General features: G+C 49.3%; 3 protein-coding genes across 7 annotated transcripts in view; 1 reads left to right on the top strand and 2 right to left on the bottom strand.

Annotated features, from left to right (window-relative positions):
* The window catches only part of ANKFN1 (ankyrin repeat and fibronectin type III domain containing 1), a 564723-nt gene that overhangs the window by 149872 nt on the left and 393208 nt on the right, over window positions 1–21643 (bottom strand). The gene's annotated exons all lie outside the window — the stretch shown is intronic.
* NOG (noggin) lies at window positions 7238–9206 on the bottom strand. Its single transcript, XM_079132390.1, has one exon. The coding sequence runs from the start codon at window positions 8616–8618 to the stop codon at window positions 7920–7922; it is 699 nt and encodes a 232-aa protein (XP_078988516.1). The 5' UTR covers window positions 8619–9206; the 3' UTR covers window positions 7238–7919.
* LOC306656844 (uncharacterized protein) lies at window positions 8756–11729 on the top strand (the record flags this gene model as incomplete). 2 transcript variants are annotated; one of them, XR_013762655.1, is made up of 3 exons in its annotated part: window positions 8756–9503; window positions 10356–10493; window positions 10643–11729. XR_013762655.1 is itself a non-coding variant. In XM_079132389.1 (2 exons), 2 exons carry the CDS (start codon window positions 8756–8758, stop codon window positions 10663–10665), a joined length of 771 nt encoding a protein of 256 aa, XP_078988515.1. In that variant the 3' UTR covers window positions 10666–11729. The 2 variants fall into 2 exon arrangements, 1 of the variants encoding a protein (XP_078988515.1); XM_079132389.1 differs by lacking the exon at window positions 10356–10493.

The raw sequence follows: 21643 nt of genomic DNA, 5'->3' as shown, positions 1-21643 counted from the left end.
AATAAGTGACTACATACCTGGTTTTCATCATTATTTTAGAGTGTACTCATACTTATTAAAAAAAAGTGTACCGTGAAACAGTATGCTCTGGTCACGGTCTCATGTATCCCACACTTACTGTGTCTCTTGATTGCATCGAGAGCCTGCTTGGAGTGATTGTATGCTACCATCGGGGCTTGTTGGTGTAGAACTTTCTCTGATGTTCACACAATGATGAGATCAACTAACACTGCAGTCCTCAGAATGTATCCCTGTCATTAAACAACTCATGACTGTCCCAGCTACAAATTGTAGATAGCCAAGAGAGCAGGGATCAGAGGGGAATAGACTTGCAACCCCTAACAATGTGATCTGAAGGATGGGGAGGCATTTAGGACTGTTGGTGGCAAAGGAGGCAGAGTACCCAGACTGAAGGTACTGCATGTGCAAAGGCCCTGGTGCAGAGAGGCAGGAGACTTTTGTATGAGAGGAACTGAAAGCCTGTATGGCTTGAACCCAGAGCCAGAGGAGGGAGGGCCCCAGTCTGGTAAGGCCTCTGGCCTTTATCCTCAGAGCCATGGGAAACCCTGGAGAGGGTTTAAGCAGGGGAGTGACAAGACCACATGTGTGTCTTAAGGTCACTTGGGCTATAGCGTGGAGAATGGATTGGAGCATGGAATCAGGGAGAACGGTTAGGGAGTACTAACCCCCACTGCTTCCTGCAGCCTGTAGTTGCTGGAACTTGGATCTCCCACCAATTACCTGTTGGATCTTGGGCAGGTAGGTTTCCTGTTTCTGCAAGCTTTTGCATCTGCAAAACGAGGGAAGGACTACTTCCCTTGCTTGACTATTCATCCCCCCTTAATTGCATAACTGGACACCAGTCAGGAGTCCTTCATAACACCGGCTGGGAAGAGGCCACTGAAGCCAGGCACTGCAGGGCCTGTTTTGCCTGGCAAGGGTTGGCTGCCACTATCTCCCTTATTCTTACTACACCGACTTAGTGAACAATTTGCAGATGTGTGGGTGGTTTTCTGGGGGCTCAACCCCAAACAAAGAGACATACCAGCAGTTGAATCTCCCCGTAGGCAAAGATCCATCTCTGCTTGCCTCCACCATCAGGAATGGGCTCTGTGAGCAAGCATCCTTTCCTCATCTGCTCTGAGCATCAGTTTTCCTAGCTGTGAAATGAGCCTGTCTACATTTATTCCTCCAGTTAATATTTGTTAAGTGCTGTTATGGGAAAGGCCTTGTGCAGGGCTTTGGGTGTAAGACAGACCTATCTCCTGTACTTAGAAGTTTCAACATCTCATTTCATGTAAAATCAAGCACTTGAGCCAGGCATGGTAGCACGTGTCTGTAATGAAAGTGGCTCTGGAGACTGAGGCAAGAGGATCACATATTTGACGACAGCCTCAGCAACTTAGTAAGATCCTGTATCAAAGTAAAAAAAAAAAATTTTTAAAGGGCTGTGCTATAGCGCAATGGTAGAGTATACCTGGGTTCAATCCCAGTACCATAAATAAAATAAAATAATGTGCTTGAAAGTGCTTTTAAAATTCTAACACTGTTTACATTTATAACAACTGTAAATGGAGGATTGAACTGGAAATCTGAAAGTGTTGTCTAGTGCCACTTCTGACCCAAAATAATGGGAACTAGGACAGGTCAATCAACCGTGGTAAGCCTTAATTTTGGCAGTCCAACGAAGAGGGTAAAGGACCTTAACGACATCCCAGTTCAAATATTCAGATGGTCTTTCCAAATTCTATATGTAGTTGCCTTCTAGATTTCTTCTTCTTATTTCAAAAGAATCAAAATTTGCTTTTTATTCTCAATCTCCTCCTTATCTCTAATCTAGGGATCCTGGTTGATGTGCAAGTGCCTGCAATGATCCTGGTAGGTAATATGATGAGTCAAGTGTGGAATGAGGAGAAGAGACCACTGCAGAGATACAAAGAGGCATGTTTTATTTAAAGGGGACAGCTTCTTCCCAAAGTCAGCAAATTCCTGCTTTCTCCAAAAAATACAGGCTGGATCCAACTTCTGCTTTCCAACTTCTGCTTTCCTCTGAAACACCTTTCAGTTTTGTCTTTCTCCCCCTCTTCCTCCTGATCGTACTGTATCCAGGACTAGATGACAGTAGTTGTCTCTTCGTTGGCCTTCCAGACTTTCTGCTTTTTTTTTTTTTAAGTAAGAATCTCATCCAGAAGAATCTTGTGGCCCCTCAAGTCAGTTCACTTCACTTGACCCAGTGAAGTGAGCATTTCCTGAGCACTACCATGGGGAGCACTGTACTGTGGGGGTGGGGCAGAGGAGCAGCAGAACGCATTCAGCCGAGATTCCTCTTCTTTGCCTGGTCTTGTGTAGGACTGAAACATCAGCGTCATTGGGTGTCTCCCTCAAGCCCCACATCCTGTCAGCAGTCACCAAGTCCTCTCCAGTCTTCTGGCCAATGATGTCTGTATTCACTGGCACTGAGGCTGCTCAAGCATGGACCTCAGTACTAACCTCCCAGCAGCCTCTATTCACATCTCCTATCCCTCCAGGACACTGGCACCAAACATATATTGAAGATGACTTTCTCTTCATGTATGTGTCTGGGCACACAATGCAGAGCCAGCCTACAGAACTGCCTCCTATGAGGTAGGTTAAAGATGATCCCAATTCCCTGCTGCTCCGTGGTGGTTCTCACCCTTAAAGCGGGCTGGTTTGGAGACTTGCTTACTAATAGACTGAGGTGAAAACACGGTTGGGATGTTGGAGGCCACATCATAAGAGGCCCCGCAGCCTCCATTCAGGCCTCTTGGGACACTTTCAGAGCCAGGAGCTGCCAAATAAGTCTAACTTATTAATAACTCTAATGAAGCCATCAGGCTGTGAAAAGTGACTTGAGGGCTCTGGGCAACATACTAGCTGGGGTCCTGGCTGACTCTTAGGTGCTAGAAGCCATTTTGGAAGGGGATCCTCCAGCCCACAGTTGACACTGTGAGTATAACAGACAAACTGTCCAGTCAAATCCTTTATGAATTCCTGACCTGCAGAATCATGAGCAAAATAAAATGGTTAAGACTTAATTTTGGTGTAGCTTCTTATAAACCAGTAGAAAACCAGAACGGTGCTCAAGAATATTTACTGAATGAGTAAATAATGTCTTTTGCTGTCATGCTCTGATGGTGTCTCTGCCCTATTCAAGAGCTCTCAATGGCTCCCTATTGCTTGAGAAATAAAAGTCTAGTGCCCATAGTTGGCATTAGAAATCCTCCCTAATTTGGCTTCAGCCTGCTTTTCAGACTTTATTGGTTGCTCTCCTCAGCACAAATCCATCCTGCGCTAAAGTTTGTTTGAGCTGTTTCCCAAAAACACAAATACTTTTCCAACACCATGCCTATACTGCTCTCTCCATCCAAATGCCCTTCCCTCCCTGATCCTCACTTCAATGGGTTGACATTCAATTTGTTCTTTGAGACTTTAGTTAAATGCCTTCTCTGACTGCCCCAGTTCAGCAGTGAGCCCTCCTCTTTCTGATCTGGTTTGTTTGATGATTTAACTCTTTTATCATTTACTCTGTTCTTGACTTTTTACCTCCTCTATTGCATTGAAAGCTCCACTATTAATCACAGTGGAGGGGAAGAATTTGTACATACCAAAGTGCATAAAAACATTTTGTGTACCTTACCAGGTATGAGTCCCACAGAGCCTGAGTTGAGATCTCCCAGCACACAGTGCAGCATGCACTCTGTCTCCCAAACAGCACGTGCTACGTTTCCCAAACCAGGTGTTCGAGTCCTTAAGGCAAAGAATAGTTGGAAGAAGCATAGGCTTTGGTGGTAGCTTGGATTCTGACTATAATTGTGCCACTTACTGTGTGGCTTTGGTCAAGATGTTTAAATTTTGAGTTCCAGTTTCCTTATTTAAAAACTAGAGACTTTAGATGACAATGTCTAGCACAGCGTTTGGCATGTAACAAACTATGAATAAATGCTTGCTGAATAGGTACAACAGAAAGGGTTGATCAGCTTGTGGATTGTTATTATGTCAACTGGGGAGAGAAGAGGAGAGGAGAGGAGAGACAGGGAGAGAGAGAGAGCTATCAGTGAAGAGGCACCATGGAGACCACCTAACCAACCCCAACTGTATTAGCGGTGTGATCTTCAGCAAGTGGCTGCAGAACTCTGTCTTCTCATTGGTAAATTGAGCGGTGGGCATTGGAATCTAAGCTCCCCTCCAGCCCTGACATTCCAAGAGCATTAAAGAAAAAGGATGAATCACCCCCTTCAAAATACCAATATGGGCTGGGCCCTCCCCCTGCTGTCCCCATCAAGCACAGCTAAGAGCTCTTAATACACAGCCAGCTTCTTCCTGCAGCTGCCACTAAACTTCAACCCCCTTTCCCAGGAGTCTCAGAAGCAAGACTGATAATGGACCCCTGACTTCTCCAGCTCAACAGGGAACCAGATCTTATTCCCAGACTCAGGGGGCCAGAGGGCCCTTCATAGAGTGGGCTGGCTTCCCCTGGAAATTTGGCCTCAGTTTGCTGGTGTGTGGTGTGTGGCAGGGTGTTGAGAGGGTGGAAGGAAGGAATCAAGGGAAAGGTTGCAAAAAAGAGATGAGTGTATTCTCACAATCATGATGGGAGGCTGTGGAGGCTTCCCACAGCTTGCCATTCATTCTCTTCTAGGATTTGAAAATGTTGATGTGCATGTATCTGTAATAGTTACTGATCTCCATCTTGGGAAGTCTGTCCCCCCGCAGCTGTATAAATTCATAGATACTCGCTGTCAAAGCCACAGAAGACACACACCTAGAGCACTTTTCCCCCTTATGGGTGATAGGCACTCCGTGACCCGGGGGGGACAGTTTTCTTGCCTCTTTGCTCAGCGCTCCCTCTTCCTTTCCTCATGGATGCCATTATTAGTATTACAGTGTTATCAACAGTAATCATAGTGGAGATGTAACCGGTTGTGCATCGGGCACGTGTTCCAGGACCAGCACATCCTTGTTTTCTTCTGGGACTGCCAGGGTCCTGACGGGTCCCGTCTTCGCGCCGGGAACTGCCTTGCGCCTACACTTCGGGTCTGTCAGTCCGGTGGTCTGTGGCCTGTCACGTCTGCAGCCCGGGTCTTCCCAGCTCACGCTGGCTCCTGCTCTGAAAGCCGAGAAGCTCGCCGGCTGCAAGCGAGTTTTCCAAGTGGGCAGGGGTGGGGAGGAGGGGCACGGGCGGGCGGGCCCGCGGAGGGAGGAGGGGGCGTCGCTGAGGGGAAGACCTCGCATTGTAATCCAATGACATTGCCAACGTGGGGGTGGGGGCGCTGGCCTCGGCGCGCTCTCCGAGTTTTGGCTGCCCGCCCAGCTGGGAATAACTCTCTTCGCATAATTCGCGTGTTTACCAGGCATGAAAATTCTTGCTTTCGGCTCCCCCCACCAAACCCCCTCCTCTTCCCTGCTCCTCACCTCCTCCGCCCCTCGCAAGTGAAACTCTGTCTAAAAAAATATTGGCCCGGGGCACAGAAAGTTTTGCATAAATTCATAAGTGATGAATGGCTGATTTTAACGTTATTTGGGTATTTGTCAGAACTTAACAAATATACATGGGGACGGCGGTTCATAAACTTAAACATCTCAATATCCCCTTTCTTCTGGAAATAAATTACGTTTGTTTGCCCGGCTTGGAGTCTTAAGGTAGCCGACATTAGGAATATTTTAAAAGCCATCATCCATCCAGCGTGTCTCCCAGGCGCCAGGAAGATTAAATGAAAGAATCATAAGATGGAGGTCTTTAACTTTTAATCCTTTTACAATGAAGCCTCAGATAGTCGCGGGGGCAGGGTGCCCTCTCTGGGGGGAATAATGCCGTTATTCCTCCGCTCTCAGTTAATGAATACCCTAACGTCTGTCCCACGGCTGACGGAGGCAGCGCCGGGGAGGGGGCTCCGGCTCCCGGGCCAGGCTATTGAAATGAGGAGCCACCGAGGCTGCGTCGGGAGGGAAGAAAGCGCCCGGCTGGAGGGACAGGGCGGGCGGGGCCGAGGGCATTGAGACTGCGCTGGGGACCGAGCGCAGGTTTGAAATAATTAGCATAGATTCGTCGGGACTCCGGACTGGGAGGGGGGGCGGTAGGACCGAGGCGCGAGGAGGTGGCCGCGCGGGGGGGGGGGGGGGCGTGTAGGGAGGGAGCAAAGGAGAGCGACTTTGGAGTCCAAGATAAATAAAGGGAGCGGGGAGCAGTGTCAGGAAGCGGGCCCACGTGGAGCTGCGCCGATGGGCGCCACCCGGGATTGAGGCGGAGGGACTCACGCGAGTCAAGCGCAGCTCCTAAGAAGTTGGCTTTTTACCGGGTGGGGTGGGCTGATGTTGGCGCGTCTCATTAAGAGAGCACACCCTCTGTCTCTAATCCTAAAACGCAAAGATCCGGATTCTGAATTCTAACTCCCCCTCCCCGCCCGAGTGGAGTAAGTGTCCAGAGTAGGGGCGTACCCAAAAGCAGATCCCAGAAGTGGCGAGTTTTACCCCCAAATCAGAACCCCTCCCCCGAAACCCTGGACCTCAAAGTCTTCCTTAGGTCTTGCGGGAGGCGGAGGTGAGTGTCAAATCTCCCCTCGCAATTCCAGCTGAAGTCCTGGGATTTCTGGGGCTCGGGTCTGCAAGATCACCAAGGCTGTGCGTTGTTGATTCCAAGGGATCACCTCAACTCCAACAGCCTTAGCTTCCGGGCGTGCAAAGGGTTAACATGGGCTGGATATTGGGTCGGGGGGGGCAAGACGGGAGGGGTGGCGGGATCTGGGTGGGCGCGCTCTGATCCCCCCCCATTCCTCGGGGGTCAAGTTTCAGCGGCACTCCGCCCCCAGGGTAGGTGTGAAAGACACGTGTCCCCATTGTGAAGGGCCTGTCAGGCAGGACAAAGCGGCCGCCCACCCTCCCCCCGCCCCTCGGCCCAGCCTGGGGTCAGCTCCAGGGGGCCGGCTGGGTGTCGAGGTCACTACAGGCCCGAGCTTTGGTGACATGAGGGGAAAATGCTGGGAGACTGGGCAGAGGCCACGTGATGTTTAAAAGAGGGTCTCAGAATAACGCCCCCTCCCCATTGGAAAACTCAGCAGTCACCTCCATCATACCACAGGAGGGGAGTCCAAGGAGATGAGTCCCTTCTCCCAATAGGCGTAGTAGGCACGGCGGCATCCCCTGCCCGCCCCCTCCCGCCCCCCCCCCCGCCCCCATCAATCACCAACACACAGAATCGCAGTGTGGAGCGCAGTCGGTTTTAGTGGTTTTCTTTAATCCTGCTCTGCACTTCTTTCTCATTTACTACACGGGATATTATAAAGAATAAATAGCAGATACTCTTAATTTACAATGATTAGTCATTCCATTTGTTCTCTATATTTACAATAGCTGTAAAATAACATTGAACTCTATAGCTTCTTCGAGGTCCAAGGAAAATCAAAACACTTTCCGAAGAATGGAAAATAGCTTTTAAAAAGTCCTTCTACAAAAGTTCCCCCCTCTCTTTGTACTTTAAGAAAAAATAACTTTTCCCCCCTGCTTCGCCATGCGAAGGGCACTGGAATATAAATAGCAGGTTAACATTATTAGCAACAACCAGAATAAGTCTCTCTTTTCTCTGTTCTTTTTTTTTCCTTTTGCTTATTTTTTTTTTTAAAAATACAGTAGAAGCCGGTAACTTTTAACGTATAATACTGACCTTTTAATAAGTAAATTAAAACTGGGACCGTATATACACACACATATACATTCCTACACAGTTAAACAGTGCATTACATGAACCAGAAAGCTAGGTCTCCGTAGCCAAAAAAAAAAAAAAAAAAAAAAAAAAAGTCATTGAAAACCCTCGCTAGAGGGTGGTGGAACTGGTTGGAGTCGGTGTAGGTGGCGTCAGTGGAGATCGATCAAGTGTCCGGGTGCGGGCAGGGGGCTCCCGAGTTCTAGCACGAGCACTTACACTCGGAAATGATGGGGTACTGGATGGGAATCCAGCCGCAGCGCTGGCCCCCACGCCGCTGACAGCGCCACCGCAGCACCGTGAGGTGCACGGACTTGGACGGCTTGCACACCATGCCCTCGGGCACAGAGCACGAGCGTTTACTGAAGCAGCTGCCCACCTTCACGTAGCGCGGCCAAAAGCGGCTGCCTAGGTCGTTCCACGCGTACAGCACCGGACAGAAGGTCTGCGACCACAGCCACATCTGTAACTTCCTCCGCAGCTTCTTGCTCAGGCGCTGCTTCTTGCCCTGGGCCAAGCCCTCGGAGAACTCAAGCCCTTTGATCTCGCTCGGCATGGCCCCCGACGGCCGCTGCCGCAGCAGCTGGTCCAGCTCCGCCAGGTCCTCGGCTCCTCCAGCCGCTCCCCCGCCCCCGCCGGGTCGGTCCTCAGGGGGAGAGGTGGCCATGAAGCCCGGATCGTAGTGGCCCCCGAGCAGCGAGCGCAGCAGCGTCTCGTTCAGATCCTTTTCCTTGGGGTCAAAGATAGGGTCCGGGTGTTCGATGAGGTCCACCAAGGGCAGGTTGTCGCTGGGAGCTGGGCGGATGTGGAGATAGTGCTGGCCGCCGGCCGGTGCCGCCCGCAGCCCCAGGACCACCACCAGGGCGTAGAGGGTGACCCCCAGGCTGGGGCAGCGCTCCATTCCTCCGGCGCGCGCCCGGGGCTGCAGCTTCGTCCCGCGTCCCCGGAGGAGAGCACGCTGAGCCCGCGGCGCCGCCGCGCTCCCCCGTCTCTCCGGAGGCGGCTCACCCGAGGCTGGGCAGGCGCAGGGCCGGCAGCATGAGCCGCGAGCAGAGCCTTTGCGCAGCGCCGGCTCTCACCGGGGTGGAAAAAAGGCACACGAGTTGGCCGCAACTCCTCTCTCGGGTCTACTCGGGAAGGCGGCCGCGGCGGGGCATCCGAAATTACTCCAGGGCGACCGCGGGGCGCTGGGGGCGCCGGCTCCTCGCTGCCTTCCCGGGCCGGCGGCGGCGCTGGGCGCGTGGACGAGCCGCTCTCCCCTCCTCCTCCTCTCGCTGCTCCTCGTCTTGCCGCTCTGTGCAGCGCCGCTGGCCGAGCGGGTCCTGGGGCACTTCCCTCCGCCTGCTCCGGGCTCCGCGGCCGGCTCTGCCCGGCGGACTCCAGCGGCGGCGGCGGCGGCGGCGTCCGCGCACGTTGGCACCGGTTTGTCTGTCTCGCAGGGTCCAAGCCTTTAAATTTCCTGCACTTTCAGCTCCATCACCATGGAAACCACTGACTCTCTCGGCGTTGCCCCCTCCCCCTCCTTCCCCCCAAACAACAACCCCACCCCCCACTTCTCCACCCCGGAGGAGCCGGAGCGGCACAGGCTCCGGGGGAAGCCGCCTGCACTCGCCGCGGAGGCGGCGGCGGCGGCGGCTTCGGCAGCGCCCAGGGCTGTGCCCCGCCGGACCCAGATGCCCCGGGAAGCCGACAGTCCGGCTGCCCGCCGGAGCTCACAGGCGGCGGCGGCGGCGGCGGCGGCGGCGGCAGCGGCGGTGGCGGCGGCGGCGGCGGTGGCGCTTGGCAGGTCTCCGCGCAATTTTCTCTCTCCCCCACCACCCACCCCCCTTCTCCTCCTCCTGCAAAATGCACCGCCCCCCTCCTTTCTCCTGGAGCAATGCAACTGGGGCTCTAGGCGCCCCGCCAGGGCCAGTCCCGGAGAAAGCTCGCAGCAGCGCTGGAGCCGGGCTGGAGGGTGCAGGGCCGGTGTCGGGGGGTGCTCGAGTTGGCGTGGGGGGCTCTCAGTAGCTGGGTGCTTTGCACTGGGAGGGGAGCGGCGTGGAGGTGCAGGGGGCTCGTTTCTCAGTGCAGTTCTAAGCAAGAAATTTCTCCATGTGCATGAAGCGTTCCCCGGGTGCGACTCGCCTTCCTCTCCCGGGCTCGGTTTAAGTCCCCTCCCCCCAAAACACATACACACACCACACGCACCCCCCGCTCCACACACAGCGCCCCCCTCCCCAAGCGCTGGGGGAGTCCAAGAGCCGCAGCGTTGCGCAGCGTGATGTAATTCCTAGGAAGCACTCCTGCCCGTCTGCCCCCGGGCCCACGAGGGGGGTCCGCTCCTCACCCTCCTCCTCCTCCTTGGCCGGGTCCTGCACCCTGAGTGGCCGAGCCGCAGGGGCGCGTCCGGCTCGCCGGCGACTCCCCTAACCCGCCCGGCTCTGCACCTCGGTCGCTCGTCTCCCTGGGGGCGGCGCGCCCTCTGCTGGCCTGTTGCAAGCCCTACACGTGGTGCTGTGGAGGGGTGACCCAGAGAAGTGGGTTTTGTCAGCCCACTCTGTATAGCTGGCTTTGTGCTTCTATGTCCATATGATTTTTGTGTGTCTGTGTTTGTTGATCGGTACTTTCTGGTTCTGCATGTTTTCTCGACGCTCTCCAGGCCCTCAGTGTAAACAGACTTCTTGAGATACCTCTCCAAGCCCCTCAAACTTCGCAAGAACACATGGTGCATCTTCTGCCCAGGATAAATCAGCCTCTGGGCAGAGCGGGGACCAGAGACTTAAAAGATGCACTGGCGGTAGGGGACCTGAGTTCTGGTTATGGTCCACCTTGATATAACTATGTTAACCTTGGACAATTCACTTTTGTGGCACTGTAATTCTTAGTTTGGGAGTTGGTGTACGTTTTGTGATTCTCAATAAACCTGTGTGATGCTTTTTCTTTCAGAAGCAGTTTCCTTTGATGGGTGAGAGGAACTGAATGATACCGCCAGATAATTTCCCCATGAATGAAGAGATGAACCTAAACTTCAAACCCCCGAGTGCAGTTTCCTTTGTGGTGGATGTGATTGGAGTCTGGGTTGAGATGGAGAAGAGAGACTCAGAGTGGATCACTTAGACATCCTCCAGGATTCCATGGAGTGGGAGTTAGGAAATCCCAATGTGACAGGCTCAATTACCCTGTCTTTCCACAAAGATCTGATTTTTCCTTTCAACCTGCCTCCATCCCTGCAAAAGGTTAATCATCTGTCTAAGGAAGAAAGACTGCATGGCACAATTAGGAGGGATGCCAGTTTCAGTTGAACACATTTTCCTCAACTTCCAAGTCTAGACAACAAGTAGAATTAGATTTCACAAGGCACTGCCCAAAAGGAGATCTTGCTTTTATGACTGCTGGAGATAAGAACAACCCATTGGTTGTTGGAATTGGCACCTGGCACATAGTAGGTTCTTAAACCACACTCCTTATTTTTTATGTGTTTTGGGGGGGCTTTGCATTAGTTGTTGTCTTATAAAGGTCACTGTTCAGAACAGTTTTGTCACTGCTGTGAATTAACTACATAAATAATTTTTTAGTAAAGAGTACAAAAGCTAAATTCTAACCTAGCCCTCCTGAGATGGTTAGGTTGCAGTTAGTGATATTTTATTGTCCTGTTTTCTGTTAAATCAATGCTGCCTCTTGTCTGCTTCGAATCTACTCAGGGCCTTTGGTTGCAGACTGGGTAGATTTGACTGAACAACAAAAAAGGAATGAAAAACAAACCGTGTTGGAGAATAGATTGGGGGACTTGTTTATGGAAAGTCTACTGGACGAAGAAGAGGGGAAAGACAAAAAGAAGAGAAAACTTGTAGTTCTTCTCTACCCCTGAAGACTTTTGCGGTCCAGTTAGGGGTGAGATGACAACCGTAGGAAGAAAATATGAAAAGGGCATGGGAAAAATATATAAATCCCTAATTGTAGATTGATGTTGTATACCTGTTTTTAACCCATGGCCTCTTTTGATAAATATAACAATTTCATGCTCTTCTTTGAATATTGCCTGAAATTTTATAATATGTTATGATGACCCCAAAGAAGTCAAAGCAATTATATTAAGAGCTGTAAATTTTTCTAGCCACACCTGCCCCTGTTCAGTGGGGTTCTGCAACCCCTCTCCCCACTCTGCACACTCTGGGGTTAGCACATATACTTGAGTATACTTGAGTATCTGGGGATGTTATTATTTGAGACTAAACACAACCCCTACCTTAATGGCAGAGCTGAGCTCTAGCTGAACTTGATGAGGAAAAAGGATGTATTTATCTGAGTAGCAAGGAATTTGAGACATAGAATATGAGTTTGCATGAAGACAGAACCATGAGGTTTAGCCAAAGGCTCTGGGGACATGCAAAGTGGAGGAAAAAATGCCATACACAGGGGAACTCAACACAAAGAAGGTTTGGGGGTGTAGCTTAGAGGTAGAGCGATTTCCTAGCATGTGCAAGGCCTTGGGTCCAATCCCTAGTACAAACATTTTTTTTTTTTTTTGCTCAACAGAAAAGACTTTTGTATCAGGTACACTAAGGCTGAAATCCTGGTCCTTCAACACAGGCGTCTTAGCCACTGTGAATTTCCACTTTCTCATCTATAAGATGGAAAAACACACCAGTCACAATTGCACCATATACAGGAGGCAAAGGATGTCTAGCGACTCTGAGCCTGGGGCAGAACATAGACCAAACAGTAGTCATCCAACCAATGCTAGTTCTTTGGAGAAAACCACTGCCTTCAATTGGCCAATCATCTCAGATTTGAGCAAGGGAGTGGAAGGGTGGGAATGCTGTTGAAATCAGCTCCGGCACCCAAGGGTCTCTTTGCTGTTCGTTCAGCAGGTGCAGCTGAGCTCGGCTTGATGACTGGCCAGCCTTTGGGAGTGAGGGCGGGGCACTGGAATTTCCAGTGGGGAGAAGAGAGCCAACCCCTCTCCATGGTTCTGTGGTTCTTTTGAAGAAGGAACTTGAGGAGAAGGGCAAAGAAGATGTGTTCCTTCAACAGGTAGCTATGGGTGGGAGGTGGGCTAAGGGGGTCTGAGTCTCAGCCCTGCTTTTTGATCAGGCATTGGAACTTGGGGCTCCAGAGCTGGGGTAGAGGGGAATGAACAATGAGAGTGCCCACTTGTCTTGTCTGTCCCCATCCCAGGTGTTGTTCTGGGCAAGGAAAATTAAAGCACTTCCTCAAACAATTGGTTGGGTAGCTCCAGATCAAGGCAAGAGAAGCCCAAGGCTACTTATTCGTCTTTCTTTATTTCCATCGTGATTCTAATAATAATTAATCAATCTTCTGCTTCTTTGGTCTTAAGAAAGTAGGCCTAAGGCAGCTATGGGTGATGTGCAAAGGGCATAAGACTGGATGTCCAAAAACTTGCAACCTACCAGCTGTGTGACCTAGGTGAGTCAGTGTACCTCTCTGGTCCTCCCTGCCACCAGGGTTCAGGGAATCACAAAACACCACAAGAGAGAAGGCATAATGACTGCTGTTGTTAACCTCTAGCACCGTGCCAAGCATATGAACATCATCACTATCAGATTCTGACCATCTCTTTTTCTCCCATAAGTGTAGCATCTGATGGGCTTTCTCTTGGTGAGACCTATAATATTTCTGGTCTTACCCAACTTAGCAAAATGAGGAAGAGTCAGTCACAAAACTGTCACTTTCCTCTCTTGACTGCCAGAAGGAGATGAGGGTGGAGGTGGCCTAAGGTAGAGAATGAAAGGTTTCTAGTAGCTTCCTGGGGAACTCTGGTCAGGTCAGCACTCACAGTGGTGAGGGTGGAGAGATCATCTCAGCCTCACACCATATTATAACGTGCTGTGTGTCCAACTGATGGGATTCTAGTTAAGAGAGTGAAGTCGGAACAAGTTTGGAGTGCAGAAGAGAGGAAAGTAGGAGGGAAAAAGGGAGAGAGGCGAGGCCAAGAGTTCTAAGCCTGAGGTGGAGAGTGGACAAGTAAACGTGACATGCAGTGCCAGAAACAAAGTTTAAGAGGAGCAGGAGCGGCCTGCGGCCTGCTCCTCCCAGCCCTGACAGCCCCATCCCTTCCGTCAGCCCCTGCTCCGCCTGGCGCCCCCTCCCCATCTGGCTCCACAGTGGGGAAGGGGAGACGTCTCTGGAGCCCGGTGGCTCATTCATCTCCTGATAAACTGTTTATCTGAGTTTTAACGAGGGCGCCTCTCTCCAGCTCTGGAGACAGAAGCTCTGCATGTTTAGCCTGCCCTGATGTGGGGAGCCTGGGGGTGGGGGGCGAGGCCTGCAGGCATATCTTCTCCCCTTTCCTCGCTGCCCCCAGCTTTGCCCTGGGCTCTCCTGGGTGGGCGGGCCTGGCCCTCTGCTCCCTTGGCTGCAGCCTGGGTGTAAGAGAACTCGAGGATTTTCTAGGGAAAGGAAATCTTTCTGCTGTCCCTCTCCCTCCGGCCATCGCATTACACACTCTCTCTCTCAATAAAATTTTAAAATGAGCAATACTTGGTTCTGAGTTCTGTGTATTTGCCATATGTGACAAGAGGAAAATGAAATGCCACAGATACAGCATCGCTAGTGCCCAAGAGGATTCTCCAACATGACGGAGGAGGGCTAGGCGAAAAGATGAACATCACCACATTCACAGGGACTTCAACTGCGAATGTTCCAGGACATGCTTCCCAGTCCCACCACCTGTCCTCGTCCCTTCCTACAGGTGCACAGGTACTGGGGCATTTATTGAAGTGAATACAAACACGCTAGTGTGCACACGTGCAGGCACATGTACACACACATACCACAACACTCCTCCAACAACAGCACACACAGAGTTGCCCATGTATCCTCTGTTCCCCACCTGGGCTTAGAGGGAATTTACACCCAGCCTCCTCCAGCCCACCAACACACACACACACACACACACACACACACACAGAGACCCACACAACTCGGGCTCACATTTCCCTGGTGCCCTCTCTTCCGGCTGCCTTGGATGAATGTTTATTGAGATAATAGGGTCTAGTCTCCCTTATCCCCTTAAAGGCTCAAGATAACACAGAGACAGGAGCTCAATGGAGCGAAAAGTGAAGTGGAAAATGACCTCCATTTCAGGTGTGTGGGGTGCATCTCAGGTTCCGGCCACTGAACCTACCTTGCCCAACATTTTCGCCCCTCCGAATCTCCCCTTTGCCCCTCATGCTGTCTCCACACCTGCCAAGTAGCAGTGAAGTCTTGAGAGTGACGCCCCTGCCCCACCCCATGACCACCGTTCTCAGTCTCTTATTGGCTCGTCTATTCCCTGGGCATGTGACCTGCTTATACATATATCGTTTGGCAAGGAAGAAGACCGAGTCCCTCCTCTTGAGGAGCTCAAGGTTAAAGTCAACTGAAGTTCACATTCCAGTGTCCGCTGCCATGATGAAACATAGAAGCATCGGCAGGGGGATCCAAAAGGCTCCCTGCAAGAGTCCACGTCCAAGTTGAAAGATCTGAAAGACCAGGGGGAGGTCACAGACCAAGCGGGTGAGGAGGGACCTCTGGCTGGATGGCATTTTGGGCAGCGGGGACAGGGAGCAATGTCATCCAAAGGCGAGAGCTCAGTGGGCACTGTTAAGCCCAGATTTGAAGAAGAGACTCTGGAATAGGGTGGTCACTGAGGGGACCTAGGCTACTTAAAGACTAGATTTGAGTTTATAAAAACTTGGAAGAAACCTTGGGAACCTTGGTAACTTGCCATCAATGAGCCCTCTATATTTCAGGACAGTCCCTATTAAAAGGGGGGGGGGCTCTCTTTAATTTTTAATTAAAAATTAAACCAATCCAAACTTGATTCTGAGTTACATCAGGGTTCACAGCCAGGTGGTTCAGTCCCGGAGCCCTTGCTTTTGATCTCTATGCAGAGATTATTTTGTGTGTAAGGAAATGCTTCCTAAAGACATCCTAAAATACATTTCTAAACCATTTGTTGTAAGGACAATCCCTAAGAATGGAATTAGTGTGTGGGGTGACAGAGGAAAAAGATCCTCCCTTTTTACTTTATATTTTCTTTATGTAAATTTGCTTGAGAGAGAGAAAAATCCATATTCATTGCAAGATTTAAATTGTGAATTTTCAAGAAATAATTTGCCCCAAAGGATCAGGCACTTGTAAAGCTGGAAATGGTGCCTAAAAGTCCAAGTGTTGAAAAGACGTTTGACGCCAATAGGCTTTGTTTCCGGTTTAGTTAAATGGCTCAGTGCTCACGCGGGAGGGTACCGTTCAGGAGAAACACTCTGGAGGAGTCTCAGTGTGCAGGGGCGTGTGTTTGTGCAAGTGAATATGAATATGTGACAGACACTGTTTCATGACACTTTAATCTCCTGTCTCAGACTTCTGCAGAGAAACGAGATTGCTTTCAAAATAAAATGATACCCACATCAAAACCCATCACTGGGCTGAGAAACAAAACAAAGCTAAAATATATCCCAAACCAGCCTCATGCTTCATCAGAACTGTGCCATCTGGAAGGAGGTTGGGGTGGAGGCTGGGTACTGGAAGCAAGTGACCCAACTGGAGGCTTTGGAGAACAGAATCCCTAAACAAGTAGAAAAGAAGCTGACGCTCTCCGTTTCCAGTCTCAAAAACAAACAAGCAAAAACGAGAGTCGAACATGGACTAAATTTTCCATCTGCCTTACAAACTTGATCTTATGGAAATCTTATAGGAACTTCTGGACTAGGAAGTCCACTTTGTAGATGGGAAATTGAGGCTTCAAGAGGTGAGGGAGCATCCCAAGATCATACTTGAGGACTTGGGGATCATCTGTGGAGGGTGAGGGAAGGCTTCTTAGCTCAGAGCTGTGAGCCCCAAGAGGGCTTGGCAAAGCATCTGTTCTCTGGCTCTGACTCATATTTAACTTCAGAGGTCATCAATACCTGTAGGTTGATAGGTTTACTTATGGACAGAGATTTTGGCAACCAGGTCGAATAGGAAAGAGGACTCATTTCATCCTCCCGCCAGCCTGTCCCCACCTCCCATAATGGAGCATGACTGTAGTAAAACAGAGCTTTGGATCAAGCGTCTCCCCACCACGCTTAAGACAAACAGTGTCTCTAAACCCCCCAACTGTTTTTATTTTTCTTATATCTCAGGTTTCACCTTCATGTCTTCATCCAACTTTATTAAAAAAATGCCCTCAATTAAGAAAAAAGTTCATTTCTTTACTATAATTCATAAAACATACCTACAGAAAATGAAAGCGAGGATTTAATTATATAAGCAACCCCCTTAAATATTCAAAAGGGTCCCTGCCTTTCCCCACCACAAAAAATTTCCAATCTGATTTTTGTCATCGTCAATTAAGTGCACAAGTAGATTTATTAATTTAAACACCGATACCCACGAACCATGCTAATTCTTGACCAGCACGGTCCGTGGATATGTGCATATTCCAACGTAGGATCTTTCTGAGGTGTGGCTCATTATTTATAGAATTTTTAGACTTTTTTTTTTTTTTTAATAAATCTAATCTATAAATTGAAGAAAATTTTTTTTTTTTCTTCATCTATCTTAGAATGGAGAAGGTCAGAGCGGAGACGGATGTTGGGGCCTCTTTGTCCTCCCCCTACAAAATGACTCCAGTACACTACAATTTCAGACAAATGTCTCTTTCCTCACACAAAGGCTTAACCATGTTAACTAGTTAATGTAAAGCTTGATTAAACTCGCAAAGATAATCCCTAAAATGCTGGGAGAAGGGGCCCTTGAAGTGCCTGGAGGTGGCAGGGAGGGGGCGGGCCAGTAATGAGGCAAGGTTGTGATTGCAACCTCCTCTGCTCTCTGCATTGTTTCCGAAGTGAATTACTGCAGTCGCTTCAGCAAAATGCATTGAGAAAAATGCAAAGCAGCGTCCCTCACCTCCTCCAGGATTTGAGTCACCTCGGATGGGACGAGCTTTTAAAATGTAATAAGAGGCATCATAATTATCATGCCACGGGGGTAAGAAAATCCTGGCAGATCACATTTTATAGAACTCTGCTTTTCTTTTAGGCCCTGGCCTGGAAGGAGAGGCGGCTAGATTTTAGACTAAATGTTTATGGTTTAGCCTTCTTCAACGGCACCAACGTTTATTTCTGCACTGCGCTTATTGTTCTGCCTGTGATTTAAATATGCTTCTTCTAAATATTTTGACAGCAAAGGAAGTCTTGGGGTACTTGTTCTTTTTTAGGGACTTCAGAGCCATAGTTCTTGGTTGCGGGGTGGGGTTTTGTGAGGTCTCTGACTTCCTTGCCTCCTGTAGCAGCTATTCTTCATCTCATAGGTATGGGATCCTGGGTGAGGTCCTTAGCTGTCACCCAAGTTACCCTACGTTCACAGTGAGAAGAAAGACTTGCAGACAAGGGTGCCCTCTCATTTCTACTGAGGTTTTAGTATTGCTGAAGGAGAAACAGGCTAAAATTAATGGGTATATAGAACAAGAATGACTTATGATTGTTCAAAACTCCCTAAGGACAGCCTTGCTTACTCTCAAGATAAGGTTATGACATTTGATGGCCGTCTGGCCACAATCTACCTTTCCCCTATCACCGCTTTCCACTCCTTGCTGTTTGCCCCTGTTGAGTTTGTCTGGCTCTCCTGGGAGGTCTGTACACATAGTCTGCTCTTCCTCACGATTGCACATTCTGTCTGCTCACTTTCTCCCTTTTGCAAAATCATTTGCCACCCTGAGATCCTGCTTAAACATTACCTCCTGCTTAAACATTACCCCCTCCATTCTTGATCTCCTCTGGGCAGAAATAATCTCCCCCTCCACTCAGATCCTACTTTATCCAGCTCCTCCCTATTGCTCACCCAGTACCAGCTTGCCTTATAGGCTGTTGTCTGCCTTCTCTGCTGGACAGCAAGCTCTCTGTGGGAGTTCCTCTCTATATTCCCAGTGCCTAGTACTGGGTTTCGTATATAAATGAATAAATTGCTTAGCTCATTTAATTGCTTTTGGTGATCATAATGGATTCTGGTAGTGGGTGTGGGGAAATCAAGCTGTTGAAAGCTATGCTCCTTTCTCAGCAAAAGTGGCAAATCCAGATGGCAATTACTGGTAACATCTGATCTTCTCTTACCAATCAGATCCTTTATAGGCATCTGGAAAATAAAAAGACCAATTTGACCCAAATAGATGCTCTACTATTTAACGAGTACACACCAATGACTTGCTCGTGCTGAGCTGGAGATGGCTGGTTGTCACACCAACCCCCTCAGTGGTCTGAATTCTCACAAATTAGCAGCTCTGTACCTTGAAGTCAGCTGATTTGGGCAGCAGAAGCAAGCCAGGGCAGAGGAGGGGCAGCGGATGGTTGGCTGTATCCCAGGAAGCTGCAGCTTGGGCGGGGGAGACGAGGAGTAGCTCAATGATCCCAGCTCATTCTGGGGAGGCAGTAACTGTGGTGACATGTCAGGCTAATCAGCCCATACCCAGGGAATGGAAGATGCTGTTGTTCCACCCCCGTCCTTGAGATCTCAGGACCCAGTCCTTTCTAGAACTATTTTCTCTCTCTTCTACTGGTACTGCTCCCAGTCCCTGCTGTCTTCTTGGAGAGGTGGTTTCAGAAGCCACTTCCAAAAGGACAGAGCACACTAATCTCTCCAAAGACGGCTCTCCTGGGTGTCCAATTCCTCTTGGGGTAGCCAAAGTGCCCTGCACACTGTCTGGCACAGTCAGTACTCTCTGGGGTGGCTGGATCAATGGCTAGGTTCACTGTCAACACCGACTGGGTGCTAGTCTTTAAACATCCTTTAGGTCCTCTAAGCTGTCATTCTGTAGTCACAATTGTCTAGATAACCAGGTCAAAGGTGCTCCTTTGGGTATTCTTTTCCCAGGCTGGATGACGCAGCCCAATGCAAGAGCTTCTCAGGGCAGCTCCCCGTCACTCGGGTTCTGCCCACCTGGCACATAGGGCAATGCTTTGAAGAAGAAATGGATTAAGGTATTGGATTACAGTTTCTGTAGCCAGGCTTGGGGCCTGAGCTGAGTGCACCGCCCCAGGAGGGTGCCTTGGCAGAGCAGCTCAGGGCTCCCTCCCGCCCCACTTGCCTCCCCGTTCTGTTGCCCTCTAGGCAGAGTGAGACCGAGGGGACACTCACTCCCCATGACTTAGATCGCATTGTGCCAAAGGGTAAATGGGGTTACTATTCTTGCCTTATATCTCTGCACATGTTCTGTTCTATGATGTGACAATGTGAAGACGAGGATAGGAACAGTCTGTTGGTATATGAGTTGGGTAGAGGCAATAGCTCAACCAGAAGACAGATGTCAATCTCTTTGCTCTCTCCCTCCTCCTTCTTCCTGGTTGTTGACTTCGAACTTCATGCTTGGTGCTTGTGTTATATTTGTTATCACATTTATTCCTCCAAACACCTCAGTTCATAAGCAAGGACACTAAAGGGCAGAGGGGTCAAGTGACCTGACCAAGGTCACCTGAATAGGAAGTGGCACACCTGAGGTTGAACGCTAGCTTCAAAGCTCCATCAGTTCCCTGTGGCCTCTTTTTCCTTGACCTGAGATTCTGCTTTTGGTGGTCTTCATACAACTAACAACTGTGGACAGTGGGGGTGGTGGCAGGGAAGGACACAGAAGTAGACTCTAACAACACCCATAAAACAGTAGCTTAAATGTTCAGTGAATGCACCTACACTTGGCAAAGCTTCCACATGACTGGGAATTAACACATACCACCCTGGTGGTTGTTACTTCTGGGGAGAGGGTAAAATATTTGGTGGTTACTGAGGTATATTTCTAATATTATTTCTTTTACAAGAAGAGAGAGATGGGAGCAAACATCAATAAAAAATCTTCGGTGTTCAAAACCACAATGAGAGATCCCATTCAGGCTCATTGCAATGACTGCTATCGAAAAATTAAAAAAAGAAAAAGAAGTTAAGAATTGTCAGCTGGAGGATGTGGAGAATTGGAATCCTTGTGTAATGGGACATGATGCAGCCATGATGGAAATAAATAAATAAACAAATAAAAATTATCATAGGAACTAACTCTTCTAAAGAACTAAAAATCAGGCAGTCAAAGAGGTATTTGTACATCTTTGCTCAGAGCAGCATTATTCCCAATAGCCCAAAGGTGGAAATAACCCACTTGTTCATTGGCAGATGAACAGCTAAACAAAATGTGGTATATTCATACAGTGGAATATTATTCATTCTTGAAGAGAAAAGAAATTCTGACACATGCTGCAACATGGATAAATCTTAAAGATATTATGCTAAATAAACGACGTTAGTGACAAAAAAGACAAATACTGTAGGATTCTACTTGCACGAGGTGCCTAGAGTATCCAGATTCAGGGATATGGACAGTAGAATGGGGGGGGGGCAGTTACTAGAGGAAGGAGCGAAGGGAGGTATATTTTAATGGGTGCAGGGTTTTAGTTTGGGACAATGAAAAAATCCTGCAAATGGATGATATGGTGGCTGCACTAGGATGGAACCATGCTTAATGCCACTGAACTCTACACTTAAATATGGCTCAAATTGTGAATTTAATGTCATATATATACATATACATACACACACACAAAATACACACACACACACACACACACACACACACACACACAGTACTAGGGATCGAACTCAGGGGCACTCAACCACTGAGTCACATCCCCAGCCCTTTTTTGTATTTTATTTAGAGACAGCGTCTCACTGAGTTGCTGAAGGTCTCACTTTTGCTGCAGCTAGCTTTGAACTGAGATCCTCCTGCCTCAGCCTCCCAAGCTCCTGGGATTACAGGTGTGTGACAGTGTGCCTGGCACATACATATTTTGATACATATTTTATCACTGTATTTTTAAAAATCACGTTGGTGTCCAGTGAGGAGGGGGCAGAGCAGCTATGTGAACAGTTGCTTGGGGAGAGTTAGACCAGCAGTGGGGTGAGAGGCTCCCTTGCCCTGGGATTCTGACC

Source organism: Sciurus vulgaris, assembly GCF_902686455.1.
Source record: "Sciurus vulgaris genome assembly, chromosome: 3".
In the NCBI taxonomy this organism is placed as follows: Eukaryota; Metazoa; Chordata; class Mammalia; order Rodentia; family Sciuridae; genus Sciurus; species Sciurus vulgaris.
The sequence above is the reverse complement of the archived record's forward strand: the minus strand, read 5'-3'. Positions and strand labels throughout refer to the sequence as shown.